The sequence below is a fragment of the Bos indicus genome, chromosome 22 (assembly GCF_029378745.1).
Source record: "Bos indicus isolate NIAB-ARS_2022 breed Sahiwal x Tharparkar chromosome 22, NIAB-ARS_B.indTharparkar_mat_pri_1.0, whole genome shotgun sequence".
Taxonomy (NCBI): domain Eukaryota; kingdom Metazoa; phylum Chordata; class Mammalia; order Artiodactyla; family Bovidae; genus Bos; species Bos indicus.
In genome coordinates, this window is record NC_091781.1 from 43754986 (window position 1) to 43776335 (window position 21350).

General features: G+C 38.6%; 2 protein-coding genes and 1 non-coding gene across 3 annotated transcripts in view; 1 reads left to right on the plus strand and 2 right to left on the minus strand.

Moving 5' to 3' along the window:
• APPL1 (adaptor protein, phosphotyrosine interacting with PH domain and leucine zipper 1) overlaps positions 1-17463 on the minus strand; it is a 34443-nt gene extending 16980 nt beyond the window's left edge. Inside the window, exons 1-9 of the mRNA XM_019984212.2 lie at positions 17305-17463; positions 9461-9559; positions 8200-8259; positions 7612-7683; positions 6600-6687; positions 5023-5064; positions 4389-4447; positions 1148-1294; positions 175-257 (exon numbers count right to left, since the gene is read on the minus strand). Of these exons, the coding sequence (XP_019839771.2) occupies positions 175-257; positions 1148-1294; positions 4389-4447; positions 5023-5064; positions 6600-6687; positions 7612-7683; positions 8200-8259; positions 9461-9559; positions 17305-17358 (704 nt within the window). The 5' untranslated portion in view covers positions 17359-17463. The remainder of the gene's footprint in view (positions 1-174; positions 258-1147; positions 1295-4388; positions 4448-5022; positions 5065-6599; positions 6688-7611; positions 7684-8199; positions 8260-9460; positions 9560-17304) is intronic.
• ASB14 (ankyrin repeat and SOCS box containing 14) overlaps positions 1-21350 on the plus strand; it is a 74541-nt gene that overhangs the window by 33790 nt on the left and 19401 nt on the right. The window contains exon 16 of the mRNA XM_070777199.1: positions 809-920. The gene's annotated coding sequence lies outside the window, so the exon portion shown is untranslated. The remainder of the gene's footprint in view (positions 1-808; positions 921-21350) is intronic.
• On the minus strand, positions 11609-11681 carry TRNAE-UUC (transfer RNA glutamic acid (anticodon UUC)). Its single transcript has one exon. It is a non-coding gene; the product is annotated as a tRNA-Glu (tRNA).

Consider the following 21350-nt stretch of genomic DNA (forward strand, 5'->3'; position numbering starts at 1 on the left):
GTGGAAAAGATGGTGAGAAAACCAAGAAGCATCCACAAGCCACTCAAGAAACACTCCCATGGCAGGGAAAACAGCCCATCTGAAATTAAGTGCTAAATATTTTTAGATTATGGTATTTAGCTGTTAGCTTATTCTCATAACTTCATTTTCAGCTTTAAGGAAGAAAATACTTACTTCTGTACACTTGTTCCAATATTAGTTAAGAATTCTTCCAGTTGGTCATTGAGATTTTCAGAACCCATCTTAAAGAAACTTATCTGGAGCAAGAGGGTGTGGGAGTGGGAAGGTTAACAACAGAAACACACACACACAAACAAAATACTTAGAGTGAATCATATACACAATCGCCAAGATACATAGGTAAGTAAAAAGCGCTATTCCCATTTGTGTAAAAATAGGTTGCAGTTTACAGTGATTTTTACTGAGCAGAGTCACTGAAGAGACTACACTTAAATTTCACCATGCATCCTCTTATACAGTAACACATACATATGGTAAGTTTTTAAAATCAGAAAAGGTATTTTCAAACATTTCAAGTAAGTCACACAGATAAACTATTTCATGTTTACTACAAAGGTAAGTAGGTTTTATATCAGAGGAATAATAAGCACTCATTTTCAAAGGAATATTCAAATTTCATAAACTCTTCCTTTTAGGGCACTGCCATTTTGTCTTATGTTACTCAAACTTAATTTTCTAGCCTCCTTCCTGATGTACCACTCTTGGAATACTTAGGAGTTTATCCAGTTTAACTCAGGAGGTATGCAAGGAACATGAGACAAACTCAAGCATGTCCATTCTCTTTCAGATTTATTATAAAACAAGAGTGACTGGAAGCTTGAGCAATAGGAGTAGCTCGGAAGTTCCTTTAGCTTTCTGTTCCCTGTCCTCAGCTGAGATGGACAAGGTCTAAATCCAAGGTAAGTGTGTTTAATTTACCCTAAAATATCTGAAATCTTCATTTGCAAAGAAAACCCTTCTAACTTCCTTAAGCTAGCACACTGACGACATTTTAAAAATGCTTTAAAAACAGACAAAAATGAGTATTCTGACCTTAGTTTGTAATATCTTTACATTTAACATAAAAATCAAAATTAAAAGAAAGTTCTTAGGACAGTTACAAACCAAAACACAGTACATTATTCACCTGAGCTTGCATATACCCAAGTAGAGGTTCCAACAATGCTATTTTCTTTTTGTACTGAAGAGTATTTAACGCACAAAAGTAATGCATCATGGTCTGATGTTGTTTTTTTCTGGAAGTGTAGACATCTTCTGTTACTTCATACTTCACCTTTGAGTGAAAAGATTAAAAATACAATTATTTATTTGATTTTAAGTTACCTTTAGTGGTGGCCAAGGGGAAGAGACTATCCAAGGAAAAAAGTGCATTGCCAGCAATTGTACATAGCTTTCTTATTTTCTGAGATAAAAATCCGGCAGAATATTGGATAAGATAGTTTTCCTGTTTTACTATCAACCATTTTCTTTTTAAAATGCACATTAAAAGCAGAATTCTGCAAATAACTGAGAATGGTATAGTGACTGAACTACAGCCTGGAGGAAAAGCAAACAACAGTCTGGGTTTAGCTTAGCCATTAATCTTTGACCTTTTTGAGTTCACAGCATACCATTCTCCTCCTAGTTCTCTGGTTCTCTCCCTACTGTGCCTCTTTTCTTATATTTGTTTTCCTTCACCCACACTTAAACCATGTCCCTTGTTGTACTCAGATGACAAATACTCATTTAGCACCTGTTTCATAATACATTCTGTCTCCTCTTTTCCTGCTTTCCTTAGAATACCAAATCAAGTACCAAGAATATTCCAATACACCAATGACTCCCCAGCTTTTATCTCCTGCCCCTCATTCTCTCAGTTTTCAGACGAAGCAGATCTCCAGGGGGGTTCTTTATGTGTGTGTGTGCTAAAAACGTATACAACTGAAGACAGTATGCTCCCTATAAAACTTGCTCCTCTACTTAGCTCTCTTAATTTTTCCTGGATCCATCCCATCATCCAAGAATTTTAGGACTCATTTTTCGTTCCTCCTCCTACCATAAGTCTTGTCAATTCTACTTACGAAGTATCTCTGAAAAGTATTCCTTCCTCTCCACTTTCAATAGCAACCTTATCTGAGGCTCTTCTAATACCTTTGCAAACTATTCCAGTACCTTTTCATTGGATTCCCTCTAGCTTTGTCCCCTTCATATTTCCATTAGTATTTTTTAAGTCAATTGCATGCTGTTACTCATTCGTTTAAAATCCTTTGGTGGCTGCCTACTCTAGATAACACATATTTCAGTCATTAACATAGTAACCTGGCCCCAAACTACTTTCTTGCCATTTAGTCATACTTCCTCCCAGTACAGCCTGTACTCCAGATGCACTGAAATGATTACCTTTCCATTCTCATAATTATTGCAAGAAATAATAATAATTGCTAGAAGTCAGGTAATCTGTATGCATTCTCTTTCATCTTCACCACTACTGAGTTTTTTGAGAGAGAAATTTTGAAACCGGGTCTCCTGCATTGTAGGCAGATGCTTTACTGTCTGAGCCACCAGGGAAGTCCAACCAGTGCATGCCCTCAGGCAAATAAGCCACAGAGCTGAGATAAGTCCCCAAGCAGTGTGACTCCAGAGCCAGTGCTCGTTACTTTTACACTCTCCAGGCTCTACCATGTGCTTCTGCAGAGGCTGTTTTTCTTCCAGAAATGCCCTCTCCCATAACCCCAAACCACTGATATCTGCTCATCTTCAGTGCAAATGGCACCTCCTGAAAGTATAACCTTTCCCAACTTACCAATCAAAAGATATGCTGCCCTGTCTGTGCTCTCCCAGCATCTTGTTAAGACTTCTTTACTGCACTTAACTACGTGTTGATCCCTGTATTCTGGCAGCTGCTCTAGCCACCTGCATCTGCTGGTGGGGGCACAGTGACCACTTGTGGGAATCCACAGTTGTGTATGACTGACAGCGTAGCAGCCACTGTGACACAGAAAGGGGGTAGTTCTCTCACAAAATCAGTACACAGGCTTGCTTTCTTTGACTACTCAATTTGGTGCAGATATTAATAAAATATGTACATTTTAAGATCTACATTTGTTTGTTATTTTGACACAAAGAAGTAATTAAAGACTGAGGATGAATTTTATTTTACATTGCCTCTGGCTTCACACAGGAAGCCTTTAATAAGTGTGGATTATACACTCACTGAAGACAGAAGTGGAGCCTGTTCACACTGTTTCCCCATAGTCACTAATATGTAGTAGGTGCTCAACAAATTTTTCAAGTAAATTAGTGGAAATATTTTTTAAAAATTGCCTGTAACAGCCAGAGGCAATGTAAAATAAAATTCATCTTTAGAGTCTTTAATTACTTCTTTGTGTCAAAATAACAAACAAATGTAGATCTTAAAATGTACATATTTTATTAATATCTGCACCAAATTGAGTAGTCAAAGAAAGCAAGCCTGTGTACTGATTTTGTGAGAGAACTACCCCCTTTCTGTGTCACAGTGGCTGCTACGCTGTCAATCATACACAACTGTGGTCACTGTGCCCCCACCAGCAGATGCAGGTGCGGCTGCAGATACAATTCCCAGGCGCACAGAGACGACCTCACTCACAAATACCTAGTGGAGGCCTACTCATCCATCCATCCATCCATCCACACGTAACATACACATTCTCTGTAGAGGAGGAGGTCCTCATGGCAGAATTTCATTCAGTTAAGTATGTAACAGTTCAAGGTTTCCACCACAGTATCTCAGAACACACTTTTGAATACATATATGTAACAAAACAAATGCAATGTGATCAAAATACAAAGAGAAAGGGGGCGATGTTTCACCTGGGCATCAATTATACTTTTGGAATAGTTATGTTTACTTATTAAATTCTATCAACAGAAAAACATTTTGTTTAAAAAGACAACTATTAATTATCTGATAATTAACAGTTAACTGCTACTGCGAAGTCACTTCAGTTGTGTCTAACAGTTAACAGAAAGGCTCTAAAATAACTGCAGGAAAGAATAAACTAAGGGTAATACAGCAAAATGCACGAAGTTACTGTTGGCAACCCTTTTTAAACCGGAAAAAGTAGACTATCTAATGAAACAGTTGTTAATTAGGATTTGTTGTTGTTATTTAGTTACTAAGTTGTGTCTAACTCTTTGTGACCCCATGGACTGTAGCCCACCAGGCTCCTCTGTCCATGGGATTTCCCAGGCAAGAATAACAGAGTAGGTTGCCATTTCCTTTTCAGGGGATCTTTCTGACCCAGTGATTGAACCCACATCTCCTGCACTGGCACACAGGTTCTTAACCACTGAGCCACCAGGGAAGCCCGTTAACTGTGATACTGAAGGAGGAATATGTACCAAACCTTGTCATTTTCTCTCTTTTTGGACAATCTGCTATATCTGTTAATTGCAGCATCATGATCTGGAAAACAGAAATGACTATTAACAACAATGCAATAATACTTTGCAAAACTTATAAGTGCTCTAATGGGTTTCACATGTGCATCTTTCAACAGATATACTGAAGCAAAATAAGAATTCTCTACTATGTGATCAATGAACCCTTATGTTCCTCACAGCCACACAAAAACACCCTAAAGTATGTTTCTATTTATTAAATTGGTAAAAACATTTAATTTCAAGGAAACAGTAGTCTACTAAAAGTTTTTTTAAAGTATTTTTAGTACAAAAACAGCAAATACTCATTAAAGAAAATGTGAAATATACAGGAAAATAAGGAAGGAAAAATATATACCACCTTCTCAGGTACCATAATGGGTAACAAACCACAAGATTTAACTTCCTTTAAAATTTTTCTTCTAGGACTAACAGTGCAACTTAAATAACAATAGATTTAAATAATATTCACTTAAGTTTTTAATTAGATTCATTTCTCTTCGATTATTACATAAAATCTAGCTACAGGTTTGTGTTGATAAAGAAATGCATCATTTGCATCATTGTAAGAAATAACTGTACAAAGTAATCAGAGCTTACCATTACTAGCAATCTGAAACACTTCCTTTAATGTCAATATTTCTGGAAAAGTTCAAGAATAATTTAAGTTTAGCATATTTATGAAGTATCTTAAATTATGTTTAGAAATTTAAGCTACAATTAAAACTCCAAGTAATATTTCAAACTTCAACGTTTAAAGTGAAAAAGTTACTGTGTTTCAACTAGCCCTAGGGAACATTTACTTTCATTAGCAACTGTTACACCACCAGAATGGAGAAGGCGATGGCACCCCACTCCAGTACTCTTGCCTGGAAAATGGGCTGCCGTCTATGGGCTCACACAGTCGGACACTACTGAAGTGACTTAGCAGCACACCACCAGAACTGTACTTGCCACAAATTATAATATGACAGAAAAATAAATTTTAAAACTACTGCAAATTCTCAAATATACAAATATCCTGATTTAGTACCAGAATCCAACTTACTGATCTTCTGATATTGACTCTAATAAGTTCAAATACTGAATGAGAAACATTTTATTGACAAGATTTTGATATTCAGTCCCCTTAGACTGAGAAAAGAGGTCTTGTTTCTTGATCTTGGAAAAAATTATTCTTGAAGATTACCAAGACATTTTAATTCCATCTCTAAAATACATCTGTCTTTATTCCACGTATCATTAAATACTTTATCATCACTGATACATTAGCTCAATATTTTTATTCTATCTATGTATTGTGTAGATAAGTCTGTATGACTGTCTGAGACTGTAAATTGTAAGAAAGCAAATCTAAGTCTATAAAGCTCTCATTTTATCACCTGATAATATGCAATGGGGGAAAAAAAAAACCCACCACAAGCTACTGAGACATGAGGTGTTAGACGGGCCAGCCCCCATACCTCCCATCACTCCAACCCACCCACATAGCTCATCTCCTATGCCACTGTCCCAGCAGAGGCCTTGGTCACATCTAACTGCACTCTCTCAGCTTCTGGGTCCATTCTCCTAGCATCAAATCCATCCTCCAAAAACAGTTAGAATAGGTCCACTTCTTAAAGACCTCCATTGTCTTCTCTTTACTTATAAGCTCAAGTCCAGCATCTTTGGCATGATCTGATCTATTTCTAGAGGTATCTCCCACCATGCCTCAACACATCCAACACTGCAGCCACTATGAATTTCTCAAAGCAAGCCATGTATTTCTACAACCCGTAACTTTGTGCTTTCTGGCCCCTCTCATCAAACAATGACTCTCTTCTCTTGGCAAATTCTTCATTGTTCAATGCTCATGTCACATCTGTGGTGAAGCCTTCCTGATACCCTCCTCTGAGCCAGCCTTCACTGCACCATGCTCATCCCAAATTACAAGAGACAGAGCACCATAATTATGTTTACCCATCTCCTTCTCTGAGCTTTTTCAAGGGAAGTGGCATCTTAGTCATATCAGTACTCCTCAGCTTAACATCTATCAGGAGCCCCTATAAATGTTTAACAACTGAAGTAAAGGTGACACTTGCTACAGTCAGAAATGGGTAAGGTGTACAGTGATATACATTTTATAAGCAGTGATCTTCTGACAGCTAATGAAAGTAATCATAAGCTTAGTTCAATACCTTTCAGATCTCTTTCTTTAAACTGGGTAATGGGGAACATCATGGCATCAGCAAGCTGTGTTGAAAGTACCGCGTGACAAGAGCTAAGCTGATAAAAGAAAGATCAAAAAACCCAAATAACTAAAAAGAGACAATCAACCAGCATTATGGAAATTACAAAAAATCTAGTAAGAAGGTATTGATACAGGGACTTCTATGGCATCCAGCAGTTTAGAGTCTGCACTTCCACTACAGGGGTCGGTCGCAGGTTTGATACCTGGTTGGGGAACTAAGATCTCACTTGCTCTGTAGTGGAAGCATAGTTTAAAAAAAAAAAAAAAAAAAAGATGTTGATAACATTTACATAAGGGAACACTAACATCACATAATTTTGTGACAGTCAAAAAAATTCCATTTAAAACTCTCAGAAGAAAACATGTGATAATCTTGGATTTAGCAATGGTTACTAAGATATGACACAAAAGCACAAGCAAAGCAATCAAAGAAAAGAGAAACTGGACTTCATCAGAATTAACTTTTATGCATCAAAGGATACTATCAAGAACACAAAAAAACAACCCACAGAATAGCAGCAAATATTTACCAGTCACATATCTGATAAGGAACATGTATTCTTTAGAATGAGGAACTCCTAAATATAGTACTAAAACAAAACCCAAGTAAAAAACAGGCAGGGAATTCCCTGGCAGTCCTGTGATTAGTTAACAGTTTAACTCTTCTCTCCCTGCCTACATCAAACAACACAATGAAAGGCTGAATGTTACATGAGAGTAAAGAGAGCACAATTACACACTTATTCCTTGAAAACAATTTGTTTTAATCAGACATATAAAGTGTTATTTTTATAAGACAGTCACCAAGATTTGGAAACAAGGTCCTTCTTTAAATAGTAATCTTTTATAGTTGAGATTTACTCATAAAAATCATAATAAAAGTTCCCAATAAACGCTAAACAACTTGACTAACTTAATTATAAGATCACTTATCCAAGCAAAATAAAGTAAGCATTTACCTCATCTATAACTTTTGAAAATTGCTGCAAAGTAGAACTCATAACTTCATCATCACCCCCCAGTGGAAAACGCTGAAAAGTGAGAAACAGAGATGAAGTAAAGGTCCAATGCTCTATGTCTTTTGTGAGTGGCATTATAATTTTCATTTTTAAATAACTTCAGAAAACTTCACAAATTTTGAATAAGCTCTAAAAACACCATTTTTATAAAATAGTGTAATTCATAGAATTAGTACACATTAATTGTCTGCTAAGTAACCAATCAACATGATATACAGGAATGCACACCACACTAGGAATTCAGAGATTTAAAATTAGCTCCAGTTCCTCTGCTAACCAGCTGTGTAACCTTGAGCAAGCCTCAGTTTCTTCATTTGAAAAAAGAGGCAAATCAGATGACCTCTGTCTCTAACATAAAGTCATTAAAATTAGACATAAGTGCATAATAGAATTTCAATGGCGTATCAAAATTACCTTCTATGAGTTCTAAAATGCTTAGAATTACTGAAAAGAAATTCTGTTTATCTATATAGATACTGTATCACTACACATTTTAAATCATATTTTTAAAACTCCCATATACGGTACCTGTTTTTCATATTCTTTTAAAAGTTTTGAAGTCAGGTGTGTTGCTGCACTTAATTCATTCTGGAAAAGATGAACATTCAAATTAACACAATAGTACAGATAAAGGAAAAAACTTTAATTGAAGATACCTACGCCACTTTTATTCATCACTTAAATACTGTACAACATGTTCCCTTAAATCACTGGAAAGGGAACTACAACTAAAGCACTTTAAAAGGAGACTCAAACCATGAACAGACACCATCAAGGAATTTAGCAGTGTTTCAGACGTGTGCTTTTTCTTTTCAGCTAATAAAAACTAATAGTTAAAGCTAGAAGTAAGCTGTATATAAGGTTATTTAGCAAAATCTTAAGACAGTCTACAGTGTTGACTGATTATCCCTGTTCTCTACATGCTGATAATAAGCCATGAAGCATTTAATAACATACAACCAAAATGTGGTCGACCTAGTCATATAGTACAGCAACACAGCCATATGAAGGTAATACTTTTTTTTAAAGACTTTTTTCAGTGATGAGTATAATGACAAATGTAGTTTTTCTTTTACACATTATGTAGTCAGAAATCAAATTCTTGAGAGACCTATCACTAAGCAAAATAAATAACTATCACAGTAACTTTAAAGTACCTAATGAACATTTGAGTTCAGAAAGAAGAGAAATTAAGGAGAAAAAAAAAGAAACTGGTGCTCTTAATTAATCCCAAAGAGAGTTTATCATAGGACCCAGGTTGCTGTTAAAGTTTATAATTAAGGTGCCTAAACACAGGCTCAAATCTTTTGTCTGTTCAACTAAAAAATCTGGTTGCCTCCTTTTAAAATTCATCTTCTGATACCTGGGAGCTATATCTCATCTTTATTACCTTCTAACTAGATAGAGGCTAGCTACTTTCAAGCCCTCTGCTCAAAAAGGGGAAGTATCCCATAAGATTAAAAACATGATTAGAGAAAATACTGGTGACAATATGGGGTTTTCAGTCAAATCTTAGGCAAAGATCACTATCAATGAGTTTCGCTAAGAAAGTCCTTACTGTGTTTGGGGAAGAAGAGCAGATGATTCATCACTTTTGTAGTGCTACAAACTATACACCAGTAATGGAAATGTGAGCTCTGTAATACAAAATACTTAATCTTCATTCATCTATTCAACTCTGCAACACAGACAGGGCTAAACACCAGTAAATAAGAGACATACTATTTCTGTCCCCATGGGCTTAAAGATTCATTTTATAAATGCACTGAGTCAGCCTTTAGTTCTTTACCTGTGCATCATAAATCCGACGCATAGCCTGATACAACTGGTTCATATAGTTGGAAATAGCTGTGGCATCTTCTTCAAATACACCCAGTAAAGACCTTGTCTGTATAAAATAAAAGCAGTAAGTTTGTGTTAACCATTATATAAATCAAGTGGAAATCTTTTTTTTTCCCCCCTAAAGGAAGGAAAAATCATAGGATACTAGAACTCTTTAACAGTTCTGAGTTTTAATCTATTTTCTCTCTTTTGATAGAAATGCCAAGATGTCAGAGTTCTTTATTCTCAATTCTACTTCATTAAAACAGAGCGATTTTCCAACTATGTCACACAAACCTCAGAAGGAGCAACAAAGGTATATTTTTATGAATTAGAAAGTCTGCAATTAAACTAAGACTAAATCTACAGACTCGGATAAGAGTAAATTAACATTACTGCATGTATAAATATTTTAAATATCTCTTCTCAGGATAATTTAGTATGATTATTTCTCTTTTTCCAGTCTCTTCTAGTTCTACTGATATCAAACCCCTCCCCACTGCAATCCAAAATCACACCACAGTGCCCCTTTCCATCCCCAACATGGCCTATAAAATGCTAACAAGATTTTTTCTGAGTGCAGACTTTGGGGTTACTTTTTCTTCTTCTTTATACATTTCTATATTGTTAGGCTTTTCTTTTTTTTTTTTTTTTTGCACAATGAGCATGGGCATGTAAAAATTACCTGCACTTTCAGAGTAAAAACTTGTCAGTCAGTAAATGTTAAGACTGTTAGAGATAAGGAAACAGCATATTAAGGTAAACTATGATCACTTTTTTATATCCCATAGGCAGGCGAAGAATTAAATTTCAACAATTATTGAGTTAATTACATCTTAAAATCTAAAAAGCAACTTTGTACTTTTATTGTCAGTCAGTTCAGTCGCTCAGTCCTGTTCAACACTTTGCGACCCCATGGACTGCAGCACGCCAGGCTTTCCTGTCTATCACCAACTTCCGGAACTTGCCCAAACTCATGTCCATGCAGTTGGTGATACCATCCAACCATCTGATCCTCTGTCGTCCCCTTCTTCTCCTGCCTTCAATCTTTCCCAGCATCAGGGTCTACTTTTATTGTACAATTAGCTAATTTAAACCTTAGCCTTAGAAATTGATTCTTAAAAATCAACTTCTTCCTTAGCTTCCTATTTTCAGAAACAGCAGCTAAGATACTATGATTAAAAAAAAAAGGCAGCACAAAATCATGCCAGTATATGAATCCAGTTTATCTCAGTCCTGTACTTCCCAATGCCCCAGAGATTTAAAAATGAAAAAAACTTATACGCTCTGAAAAGAAACCAAAGTATGCCTCAGAGATTTAAATCTAACAGAATTTTTTTTTTTTAGCTCTAGTGCCCTACTCCTATTCCCCAAGCGTTATTTTAATATGTAAAAAAGAAAACGTCATGAAATCTTGTTTAGGTAGTTCCATTCTGAAGAAGAATCTGCCACTTAGGTTTTTCTTTTTATCTTCAAAAATGATCATTCTAATTCAAGGAATAAAACATTATGCAAAAACATGTAGTAAACTTAAAAAGATGTTCTTAGCCTCAAACAGGGTTGAAACAGTGTCCCTGTGTTTTTAAGTTCATAATATCAAGTTCAAAATTGTATAATGACTGTTTAAAGTTAGCAGCTTACACAAATGCAATCAATATGGTACCATTTCATAGAATCTATGCTGACATCCACTATGAGCTGCACCAGCTTTATGGTGGCTCAGACAGTAAAGAACCCGCCTTCAATGCAGGAGACCCAGGTTCGATCCCCAGGTCGCGAAGATCCCCTGAAGTAGGAAATGGCAACCTACGCCAGTATTCTTGCCCGGAGAGCTCCATGGACAGAGGAGCCCGATGGGCCACAGTCCATGGGGTGGACATGACTGAGCAACTAAGCATGCGTGTATAACAAACAAAATAATGCTGGCAATTAAGCTATGAATTGAGATTTTCTTATGTTTTGAAGTTTTTACTTTATATTCATGGGAACAGATCTTTGGCAGAATTTTATATATAACTCATATAAACACAAAAAAAAGAAAACACAAATTGCCTAAATTAATACAACTCTAAAATTTCAACTTTTTTGTTTTTGGCTGCACCATGCTGCATGTTTTTTCCCTGACCAGGAACTGAACCTGCGCTCCCTGCATTGAAAGTACAGAGTCTTAACCACTGGACCACCAGGGAAGTCCCTATAATTTCAACTCTTGTATTTTTTTGACATAAGAGTCATCACTAGCCATGGTTTCACATCCAGTATTATTCTGTGCCACAAGCAGGTGACAAATATTTCTTAGAAGCGCTCCACTTTTATCTCCAGTATTTTCTTTCAAACTATTGATATCCAGTCAGCAAGTTTTGATGGCAAGACTTGCTTCATTTTACCAGCTGTCAAAGAAATATTTTCAGACAAAAAACAAGACTGATAATCCTTCAAGTGGTTGTTAAATTGATTTGTTGGCTGAACACTGAAAAGTTGCACTTGGTGCAGCCATGTCACTGGGAGAAATAACCAAGTGTGTACATTTGCAGGCAATTTACAAGGAAAACAACATCAAGTATAAGAGGCATCTCAATATAAGAGATACCAAAACGTGAATCAAAAAAAGTACGCCTCATAATCTATGAGTATTTCACATTATGCCAAAGAGAAAAGCCTTCATTTGGGACTGGAGTTTGTCTTCCCAGTTCTAGCTTGGATGAATCATTGATATTTATCTACACATAAAATCAATTATTTTTTAAAGATCATATCTGTTCTTACTAAATAGAAAGTTTCTGACTTAAAAACAATATGTAAACATGGATAAGGTATCTAGTATAGGCTTCAGATTTCCTACTTCAACAAATGATATCTTTTGCAGAATGGTACAATTTGAGCAAGATAAACCTAAAAATGTTTTTGTTCAATTATCTGGATTTGGACTTGCAAATATACCTCTATTTTAATACTTAGTTACTGTAAAGTAAAACAAAAAAGAGGGGCTTCCCAGGTGGTGCTAAGTGGTAAAGAACCCGCCTGCCAATGTAGGAGACATAAGAGACCAAAGTTTGATCCCTTTGTCGGTAAGAACCCCTAGGTGGCATGGCAGCCGACTCTAGAATTCTTGCCTGGAGAATCCATGCACAGAGAAGCCTGGCAGGCTACAGTCCATAGGGTCGTAAAGAGTTGGAGATGACTGAAGCAACTTAGCGCACACAACAAAACTAAAAATAATAACTATAATTCAGGGTAGTCCTTCACAACTTCCAAGTTCTATTTTATATAGCAGTTGGCAGGCCACATTTGATTACGATTAAATAATCTAAAAAATACATCTATATCAGGAGCTTTAAAAGTTTTCCTCCTTTCTATTATCATCTTCTTAGACTCTATGCTAGATAAATCCTGTAAAATGACATTGTATAGGAGACAGGGATCAAGACCATCCCCAAGAAAAAGAAATGCAAAAAAGCAAAATGGCTCTCTGATGAGGCCTTACAAATAGCTGTGAAAAGAAGAGAAGAGAAAAGCAAAGGAGAAAAGGAAAGATATACCCATTTGAATGCAGAGTTCTAAAGAACAGCAAGGAGAGATAAGAAAGCCTTCCTCAGTGATCAGTGCAAAGAAATAGAGGAAAACAATAGAATGGGAAAGACTAAAGATTTCTTCAAGAAAATTAGAGATACCAAGAGAACATTTCATGCAAAGATGGGCTCAATAAAGGACAGAAATGGGATGGACCTAACAGAAGCTTCCCTGGTGGTTCAGATGGTAAAGCGTCTGTCTACAATGTGGGAGACCTGGGTTCGAGCCCTGGGTTGGGAAGATCCCCTGGAGAAGGAAATGGCAATCCACTCCAGTACGATTGCCTGGAAAATCCCATGGACAGAGGAGCCTGGTAGGCTACAGTCTATGGGACTGCAAGCAGTCGGACACGATTGAGCGACTTCACTTTCACTTTGACTTAACAGAAGCAGAAGATATTAAGAAGAGGTAGCAAGAATACACAGAACTGTACAAAAAAGATCTTCAAGACCCAGATAATCACGATGGTGTGATCACTCACCGAGAGCCAGACATCCTGGAATGTGAAGTCAAATGTGCCTTAGGAAGCATCATTATGAACAGAGCTAGTGGAGGTGATGGAATTCCAGGTGAGCTATTTCAAATCCTGAAAGATGATGCTGTGAAAGTGCTGCACTCAATATGCCAGCAAATTTGGAAAACTCAGCCTGGAAAAGGTCAGTTTTCATTCCAGTCCCAAAGAAAGGCAATGGCAAAGAATGCTCAAACTACTGAACAATTGCATTCATCTCACACACTACCAAAGTAATGCTCAAAATTCTCCAAGCCAGGCTTCAACAGTACATGAACTGTGAACTTCCAGATGTTCAAACTGGATTTAGAAAAGGCAGAGGAACCAGAGATCAAATTGCCAACATCCACTGGATCATCGAAAAAGCAAGAGAGTTCCAGAAAAACATCTGCTTCTGCTTTACTGACTATGCCAAAGCCTTTGACTGTATGGATCACAATAAATTGTGGAAAATTCTGAAAGAGATAGGAATACCAGACCACCTGACCTGCCTCTTGAGAAACCTGCATACAGGTTAGGAAGCAAGTTAGAACTGGACATGGAACAACAGACTGGTTCCAAATTGGGAAAGGAGTACGTCAAGGCTGTATATTGTCACCCCGCTTATTTAACTTATCTGCAGAGTACATCAAGAGAAACACTGGGCTGGAGGAAGCACAAGCTGGAATCAAGATTGTTGGGAGAAATATCAATAACCTCAGATATGCAGATGACACCACCCTTATGGCAGAAAGTGAAGAAGAACTTCAAGAAAGAGCCTCTTGATGAAAGTGAAAGAGGAGAGTGAAAAAGTTGGCTTAAAGCTCAACATTCAGAAAACGAAGATCATGGCATCTGGTCCCATCACTTCATGGGAAATAGATGGGGAAACAGTGGAAAACTTTATTTTTCTGGGCTCCAAAATCACTGCAGATGGTGACTGCAGCCATGAAATTAAGACGCTTACTCCTTGGATGGAAAGTTATGACCAACCTAAACAGCATTTTAAAAAGCAGAGACATTACTTTGCAAACAAAGTTTCGTCTAGTCAAGGCTATGGTTTTTCCAGTAGTCAGGTATGGATGTGAGAGTTGGACTTTACTGAGCACCGAAGAATTGATGCTTTTGAACTGTGGTGTTGGAGAAGACTCTTGAGAGTCCCTTGGACTGCAAGGAGAGCCAACCAGTCCATCCTAAAGGAGATCAGTCCTGGGTGTTCATTGGAAGGACTGATGCTGAAGCTGAAACTCTAATGCTTTGGCCACCTGATGTGGAGAGCTGCCTCACTTGAAAAGATCCTGATGCTGGGAAAGACTGAAGGCGGGAGGAGAAGGAGATGACATAAAATGAGATGGTTGGATGGCATTACTGACTCAATAGACATGAATTTGAGTAAACTCTGGGAGTTGGCGATGGGCAGGGAGGCCTGGTGTGCTGTGGTTCATGGGGTCGCAAAGAGTTGGACATGACTGAGCGACTGACCTGAACTGATGCTAGATAAACAGTCCAGATAAGAACAAAAATTTATGTCCCAAAGCATTAATCTCAGCTTTCTATATAAAACTACAAAAGTCCAACAATAGGACAACCATATTAAGTCAGTGAAGGAAACACGCAACCTTTGAGTTGTTTATTCAGTATGTAATAATGTGTGAAGATACTTAAGTTATCATGTGTAGTTAAAGCCAAATAAAAATCATTATGCACAATATAATCTCAATCACATTAAAAGGTGTAAGAGAAAGGAAAAAAACCTACAAAAAAGAAAGCAAACTATTAACAGAGTTTGCTCCCGAGTGCTGGACAGGTAACTCTGTGCTTTCTGTACCTTTAATTTTTCTGAAGCAAACAACTATTATTTTTATAATCAAGTACAAAGATTAAAACTTTCACTATCTATAACAGCTGAAATTCAGAGAGTTAAGTGACTTGCCATAAAGTAGAAGGTACCAACTGGCAGTAAAGACTAAAACCCTTATATCCTAAATCCCAAATCCAGGGCTTTCATTCTTGCCACAAGTTTTCCCCTAGAATTGCTTCCCTATGTTTTCCCTTTCTAAATCCCAGTTGTCCCAATTAACTTTCCCAAATAAATATTAACTAGTTCAGATTTATTACTTCTAGAAATTGAAAGACTATCAATGTGGCTATTTCATTAAAAATTAATACTAATATGGCACATGCTTGTAAAAAACAGAAAATACAAAAAACTAATGCTCAAGTTGTAAACTTACTGTGTGAAAAACTCAAGAAATTAGATAAATTAACAGATTATACCCTCCTCATAAGTCATGGCTAAGGGCACTGTGTAACCCATTCTGAGCAGTCTTTATGAGCAGCTATAAAAGCCAGGCTAGGTAAGAGAAAAAAGGTAAGGCAGGCTGTTGAGTCTTATAAAAAAGTAAAATGACTAACTGTACCTGACCAATACATTCCACAAAATTTTTGCTAAACATCTGAAACAAATGTAGCTTATAACTTTATACTACAGAAGTCATTAAATATTTGAACTGGCTATTATTCTGGCAGTCAAAATAAGCCAAGAAGTCGGTCTCTCTTTGTGTCAGTATAGGCTGATAAGAGTACATTACCAGAAGGGATCAGGCCTGTGAAGATAACTTTCAGCGTGAAAAAAAGCCCAATCAATTCTACAATCAGAGCCCAACTCCAACTTGGCAGTCAAAACTGGCACCATATCCATGGCAGACAAGTCATACAGGAAAGTGGGATCTAGCCTCTCCCTCCTGTTCTTCTGGAGTCATATTAAACCATTAGGACACATGAAATATGTGCAACTGTAGTTCTAAATGAACATTTCAGACAACTGTCTTCATTCTAAGTGGTAGCCCAACAGCAACATTGTCTCGAATCCCTTATTGTGTAAGAAGACAGGCCCAGGGATGAAGTTTCTCAGCCCAAGTTCCAGCCCCTACCAGCATGTTTTTTTTTAACATAGCTGATTTCATTCTTCAGTACTGAAAACATAAGTCCCTGTTACGTCTTCCTTTCTTAAGGAAGAGACTATCTTAAGCTAGAGCAACCACACCAGCATCATCCCCAATGCACAAAACAAGGGGCTTTTATTTTGATGAGTTTTCTAGAGCCAAGTCTGCAACCCGGGCGCAGCAGTCGTGGAGCCGCAAAGGCGCCGTCCACCTCTCGGCATGCACGGCCCGAGTGACAGCGACTGCACTCAGGGTCACGACACTCGGCCGGGAGGCTCCAGGATCAGTGACGGACTTCGCCGAGGGATTTCCGCACGGGCTAACCGACAGACTTTCAGTATTCCCCCTCTCCCCCCAAATTGTCCATTTCCTTCCCTAGCTTGATCAGAAATCATTAAGTCTACAGGGTCTTTTCTCCTCCTGCATTTCCTCCGAAGAGGTTTTCGAAAAGAAAATTCCAGGATCTGGATTTATCACCTCACATCACGGCAATTAAAAAGCATCTTTTGTCAAATACAAGGGAGCCCCGCGCGCGTAACGACCGCCGGGCCCATCAGCCACGGCGGCGGCGGTTCGGTCGCCGCCCTCCGACTCCCAGACCCCGAGCGCGGCTCTCGGCCCAGCGACGCAGGCCCACGCGGGCCTCGGGAGGGCGGCCCGGCCTCGGCAGCTCCGGGCGCCGCCCGCGACAGGCAGGGATACTGGGGGGCGGCGCCCACCTGGGCCAGGGCGGGCACCTGCGGCCGCGGCGGCGCCAGGCCTGGAGTCGGCCAGCCCCGCTCCTTCCCTCGCCTCCCGCCGCCTAACCTGTGGGCTGTCCTCCAGCGTCTCCTCGATGGGCAGCTTGTCGATCCCCGGCATCGTGGCAAACGGAGGGCGGCGGCAAGAGACGAGGCGGCCGCCCACAGCTCCCCGCACCCGCCCGCCTGCAGCAGCTGACCCCGACCCGCCCTCTCTCGCTGGCTCCGCCGCCCTCGCCGGGCGCCGAGCGGCCGGCGCGGGAAATCCCGCCCCGCCGGCCTGCCTGCTCCGCCTCTCTGCGCGCTCATTGGCTCACGACGACGCCCGTCAGCGCAGCGGGGCTGTCCCGGAGGTTCCTTCGCTGCCCCCGGCTCCGCTGAGAGGTAGGGACTTGGAGAAGGCGAAGGCGAAGGCGTCTAAGGGGGCCTTCTTTGCGCACCTCAACACCTACCCTTCGCGAGCGGTTGGCTATAAATCGTAGGGGACCGTCTTACCTCAGCAAAGCGTGCGTCTCCTGGAACCAGAGCTTCGAGTGAGGACCGTTCTGGGGAAATTGGGCCGGTTTTACTTCTCCCTCAACATTTTTCGTCAGAGACCACGAAAGAGGCCTCTCTGCAGGCGCCTTTAGTTTCCTCAGATTATAACCTTCCCAACTGCCCGCAGCGTCCAGTCTCCCCTCTCCAGCAAAATGGTGCTGGCTAACTCAGATGTCTGCGAGATTAGTTGTGTTGTTAACTTGGCTTTCTGGTAAATTCGTGGATAGTAGACTCGAAAAGATTTTTTTCTAAGCATTTAGGTATCAATATATTCATTAAAAAACCCGACTTTGCTGCCAATTCATCAGTTCTTAGCTGTCCTTGAGAGACTGACATGCCACAATTCACACTTCCGTATTTCTTATTAATCATAAGTGAAAATATCTTTTTAAAGTCAGGGTACACTGATTTATTATGTTAGTAACTGATTAGCATTTCTGTTAAAGTTTTGGAAGAATATTTAAATAGCTTCTTCAGCATCTAACTTTTTTTTAATAAGAGAAAGTGAGCTCTACTTCTAGAATTTGATCTGGATTAGAACTCCTGTCTCTTTTGTCCATCTTTGTGTCCAGATTCTTCATGGAAGAATCTTTATACAGAGAAAATGGCAGAATTACTAGTGTCTTCTAAATACCTAGCCAGTAATCCCACTAGTCCATCCCATTTTCATTCAAGAAATGTAAGAAATGCCGAATAAAGACTATTAGTTGCCCAGTTCCACAGATAAATTGGAATGAATCCAGGTACGGTGGAACAAATCCAAATACAATAACTGGAATGGAAGTTACTTACTTTAAACTAAAATACTAGATTTTCCCAAGATCTCTTAAAGGAAAAATCAAATTTTAAAAGTTTTCCCAAGTAGACTTGCAATGTAGTTTCACGGGATTATTCATAGCTTTCAATAACTTTCAGTAAGAGCTCTCCCCTTAAATTGTTTATCAGCGAGTCACCCTGTATATGAGATCTTTAGTTTCTGAAAGGTAGTTTGGAATCAGTTCCTACAGTGTTACTGGTTGCCAGCTGCTTGAATGTACCCGGCATCGGCATGGTACAGATCTCAGCAACACAACTCTGGCCTTGGACATTTCTTGTCTACTCTGTCAGCACAATGGCATGCAACCTGACTCTGAATTAAGAAGACTTTCACAGTAAGTGACATTCTTGGTTGAACTGTGATTAGATTGTAAGTGAAGGAAAAGAAAGTTGGTGACAATTGGTAAGAATCAGGAGTAAGTGACAAATGAAAACAAAGTGTAAGAAAGAAGAGTAATTATATGGTGTAACTGAAGTTTGGCCTGTTAACTTGGCCAAACTAAATAATTCCAATGAAAAATTATCTTAGGTATCTGAATTACCTGGGTAGGGTATTATCATCAAGTTAAATGGTTTCTTTTTTTGTATGTTCCATGCTTCTAAACTGTATTTTTGTAAAGGGTTCTCAAGAGGCTATTATCAGAGAGGGGCAAGGAATTCTTCCTGGGTTCAACTGATTAAAAAACAAACAAAAACAAGTTGACTATTCAGTTGTGTGGAGAGGCAGTTCAGTCAAATTATAAAACTAGAAAGATTCTTAAAAGGCTTTCTACTTGGATTCTGTAGCTTTAAGCTACTGTTCAGTCTGCTCATCCAGAAAAATAATTGTATTTCCTATTGTAAAACACGCCTAAAGTTGCAAGATTGCAGTTTCCTTTGATAGCTAGTATAAGTTTAATCAGCCTAAGTTCTGTACAGTTGATCAAACTCGATTTCTTTTATAGAGGAAATGAGGCTTGTTCAGAGTATGCCTCAGGGGTTCCTAGAGACTCACGTGTGGGTAGCACAGTAAAAAAAAAACTTTGGCCAGCTAGTTAATTTTATGGAAGGTGAGGCAGGATTAAATGACATCCACCAAAGAATTCACTGAGATGTTTCACACATATAATTTACAACAAAAAGGTGTACAGTTTGTTAAGTAGATTTGTTAATTATTAGTCTCTGAAAATTATTATAATTAGGTTTTTACATGATACTTCTTGAAGTTCTGGTCTGTGGTATTATAGGAAAGGATCCAATAACCAAAATGACACTGGTGTTTTATTTTTTTAAATGATCCCCCTAGGTTAGTGGTGACCAAACTTATGCACACATAAAAGTCATCTGGGGGAGGTTGTTAGAATACAGATTATACTATCTTCAACCCATCAGAAGAGTCTGATGCCATTGGTCAGAGGTAGAGCTGGGAATCTTGCAGGTGAGTCCAAAGCAGCTCATCCTCAAACTGCATGTTGAAAATCTCTCTGCAGAATGGAAGATAACCATTTCCCTTACCCAAATAACTGTGTATTTTAGACTATTAAAGAGTCAAGTAAACATTTAGGAAAGAGTCTTTAGTTCCAGCTGAAGGTGGTGAGAGGGGCACCATTTCCAGAATCATCTAGAGAGCTTGGGAATCCTACTTCTTAAAAATATCCCCTGAAAGACTCCATCAATCTCAAATTTTGGTGTAATTCATACTCCTTTCAAGAGCATAATGTATACTTCAAATAATTCTAGATGTTACCTAATAAATCACTCCTTAATGAGGCTCACTTTAACAGATAATCCAGGTTTTTTTCTTACGTCTAACTGAGTTGAACAAAATTCAAGAGTATATTAATTGGTAACTGGGGATCCTGAGTCACTTCCATCTACTCTAAAACATTTGAACCAGTGGTAGAGGTGGGAAAAGCTTTGGGCAGTTGGGAGTAGAATAAAATGTTCTGAGGATGTGTTGCAAAAAGAGGTAGGTGGGCAACCAGGACTATCAGATTCTTCATTGTGCCAGTGCAAGCCACCCTCTGGCCTATCTTAATATTAATACTATTGTTGTTTTTGCTGTTTGCCACAGCATCCTTAGATTGTATATATATGGCTAAAGCATAAATCCTTAAAAAGGCAAATTCTATAGCTTCTGCTTCTTGACTCTGAAAAGAATGAAACTTTATTTCTAGGATAATTGTATATGGCTGTTTCTTTTATGGTCACCTTGATTCATTTTTGGAAGATGAGGACATTGTAAACCAATTTTTTTGACCAATCTGAGAACCTTGAAACCAAGCAGCATTATTCCTGTTTCTTTGGGGAGGTGAATAAAAACATGAGCATGAGCTCATGGACATGGACTGTGGAGCCAACCTAGCTGACTTGGAATCTTAGCTTCAGTCTTTACTAGTTTTGTGACTTTAGGAAAGTTTCTTAATTTCTCTGTGTCTCCATTTTTTCATCTAAAAAGTGGGGCTTAATGTAGATAAATGTCCTTTATCGAGCAGAAGATATTAAGAAGAGGTGGCAAGAATACACAGAACTGTACAAAAAAGATCTTCACGACCCAGATAATCACAATGGTGTGATCACTGACCTAGAGCCAGACATCCTGGAATGTGAAGTCAAGTGGGCCTTAGAAAGCATCACTATGAACAAAGCTAGTGGAGGTGATGGAATTCCAGGTGAGCTATTCCAAATCCTGAAAGATGATGCTGTGAAAGTGCTGCACTCAATATGCCAGCAAATTTGGAAAATTCAGCAGTGGCCACAGGACTGGAAAAGGTCAGTTTT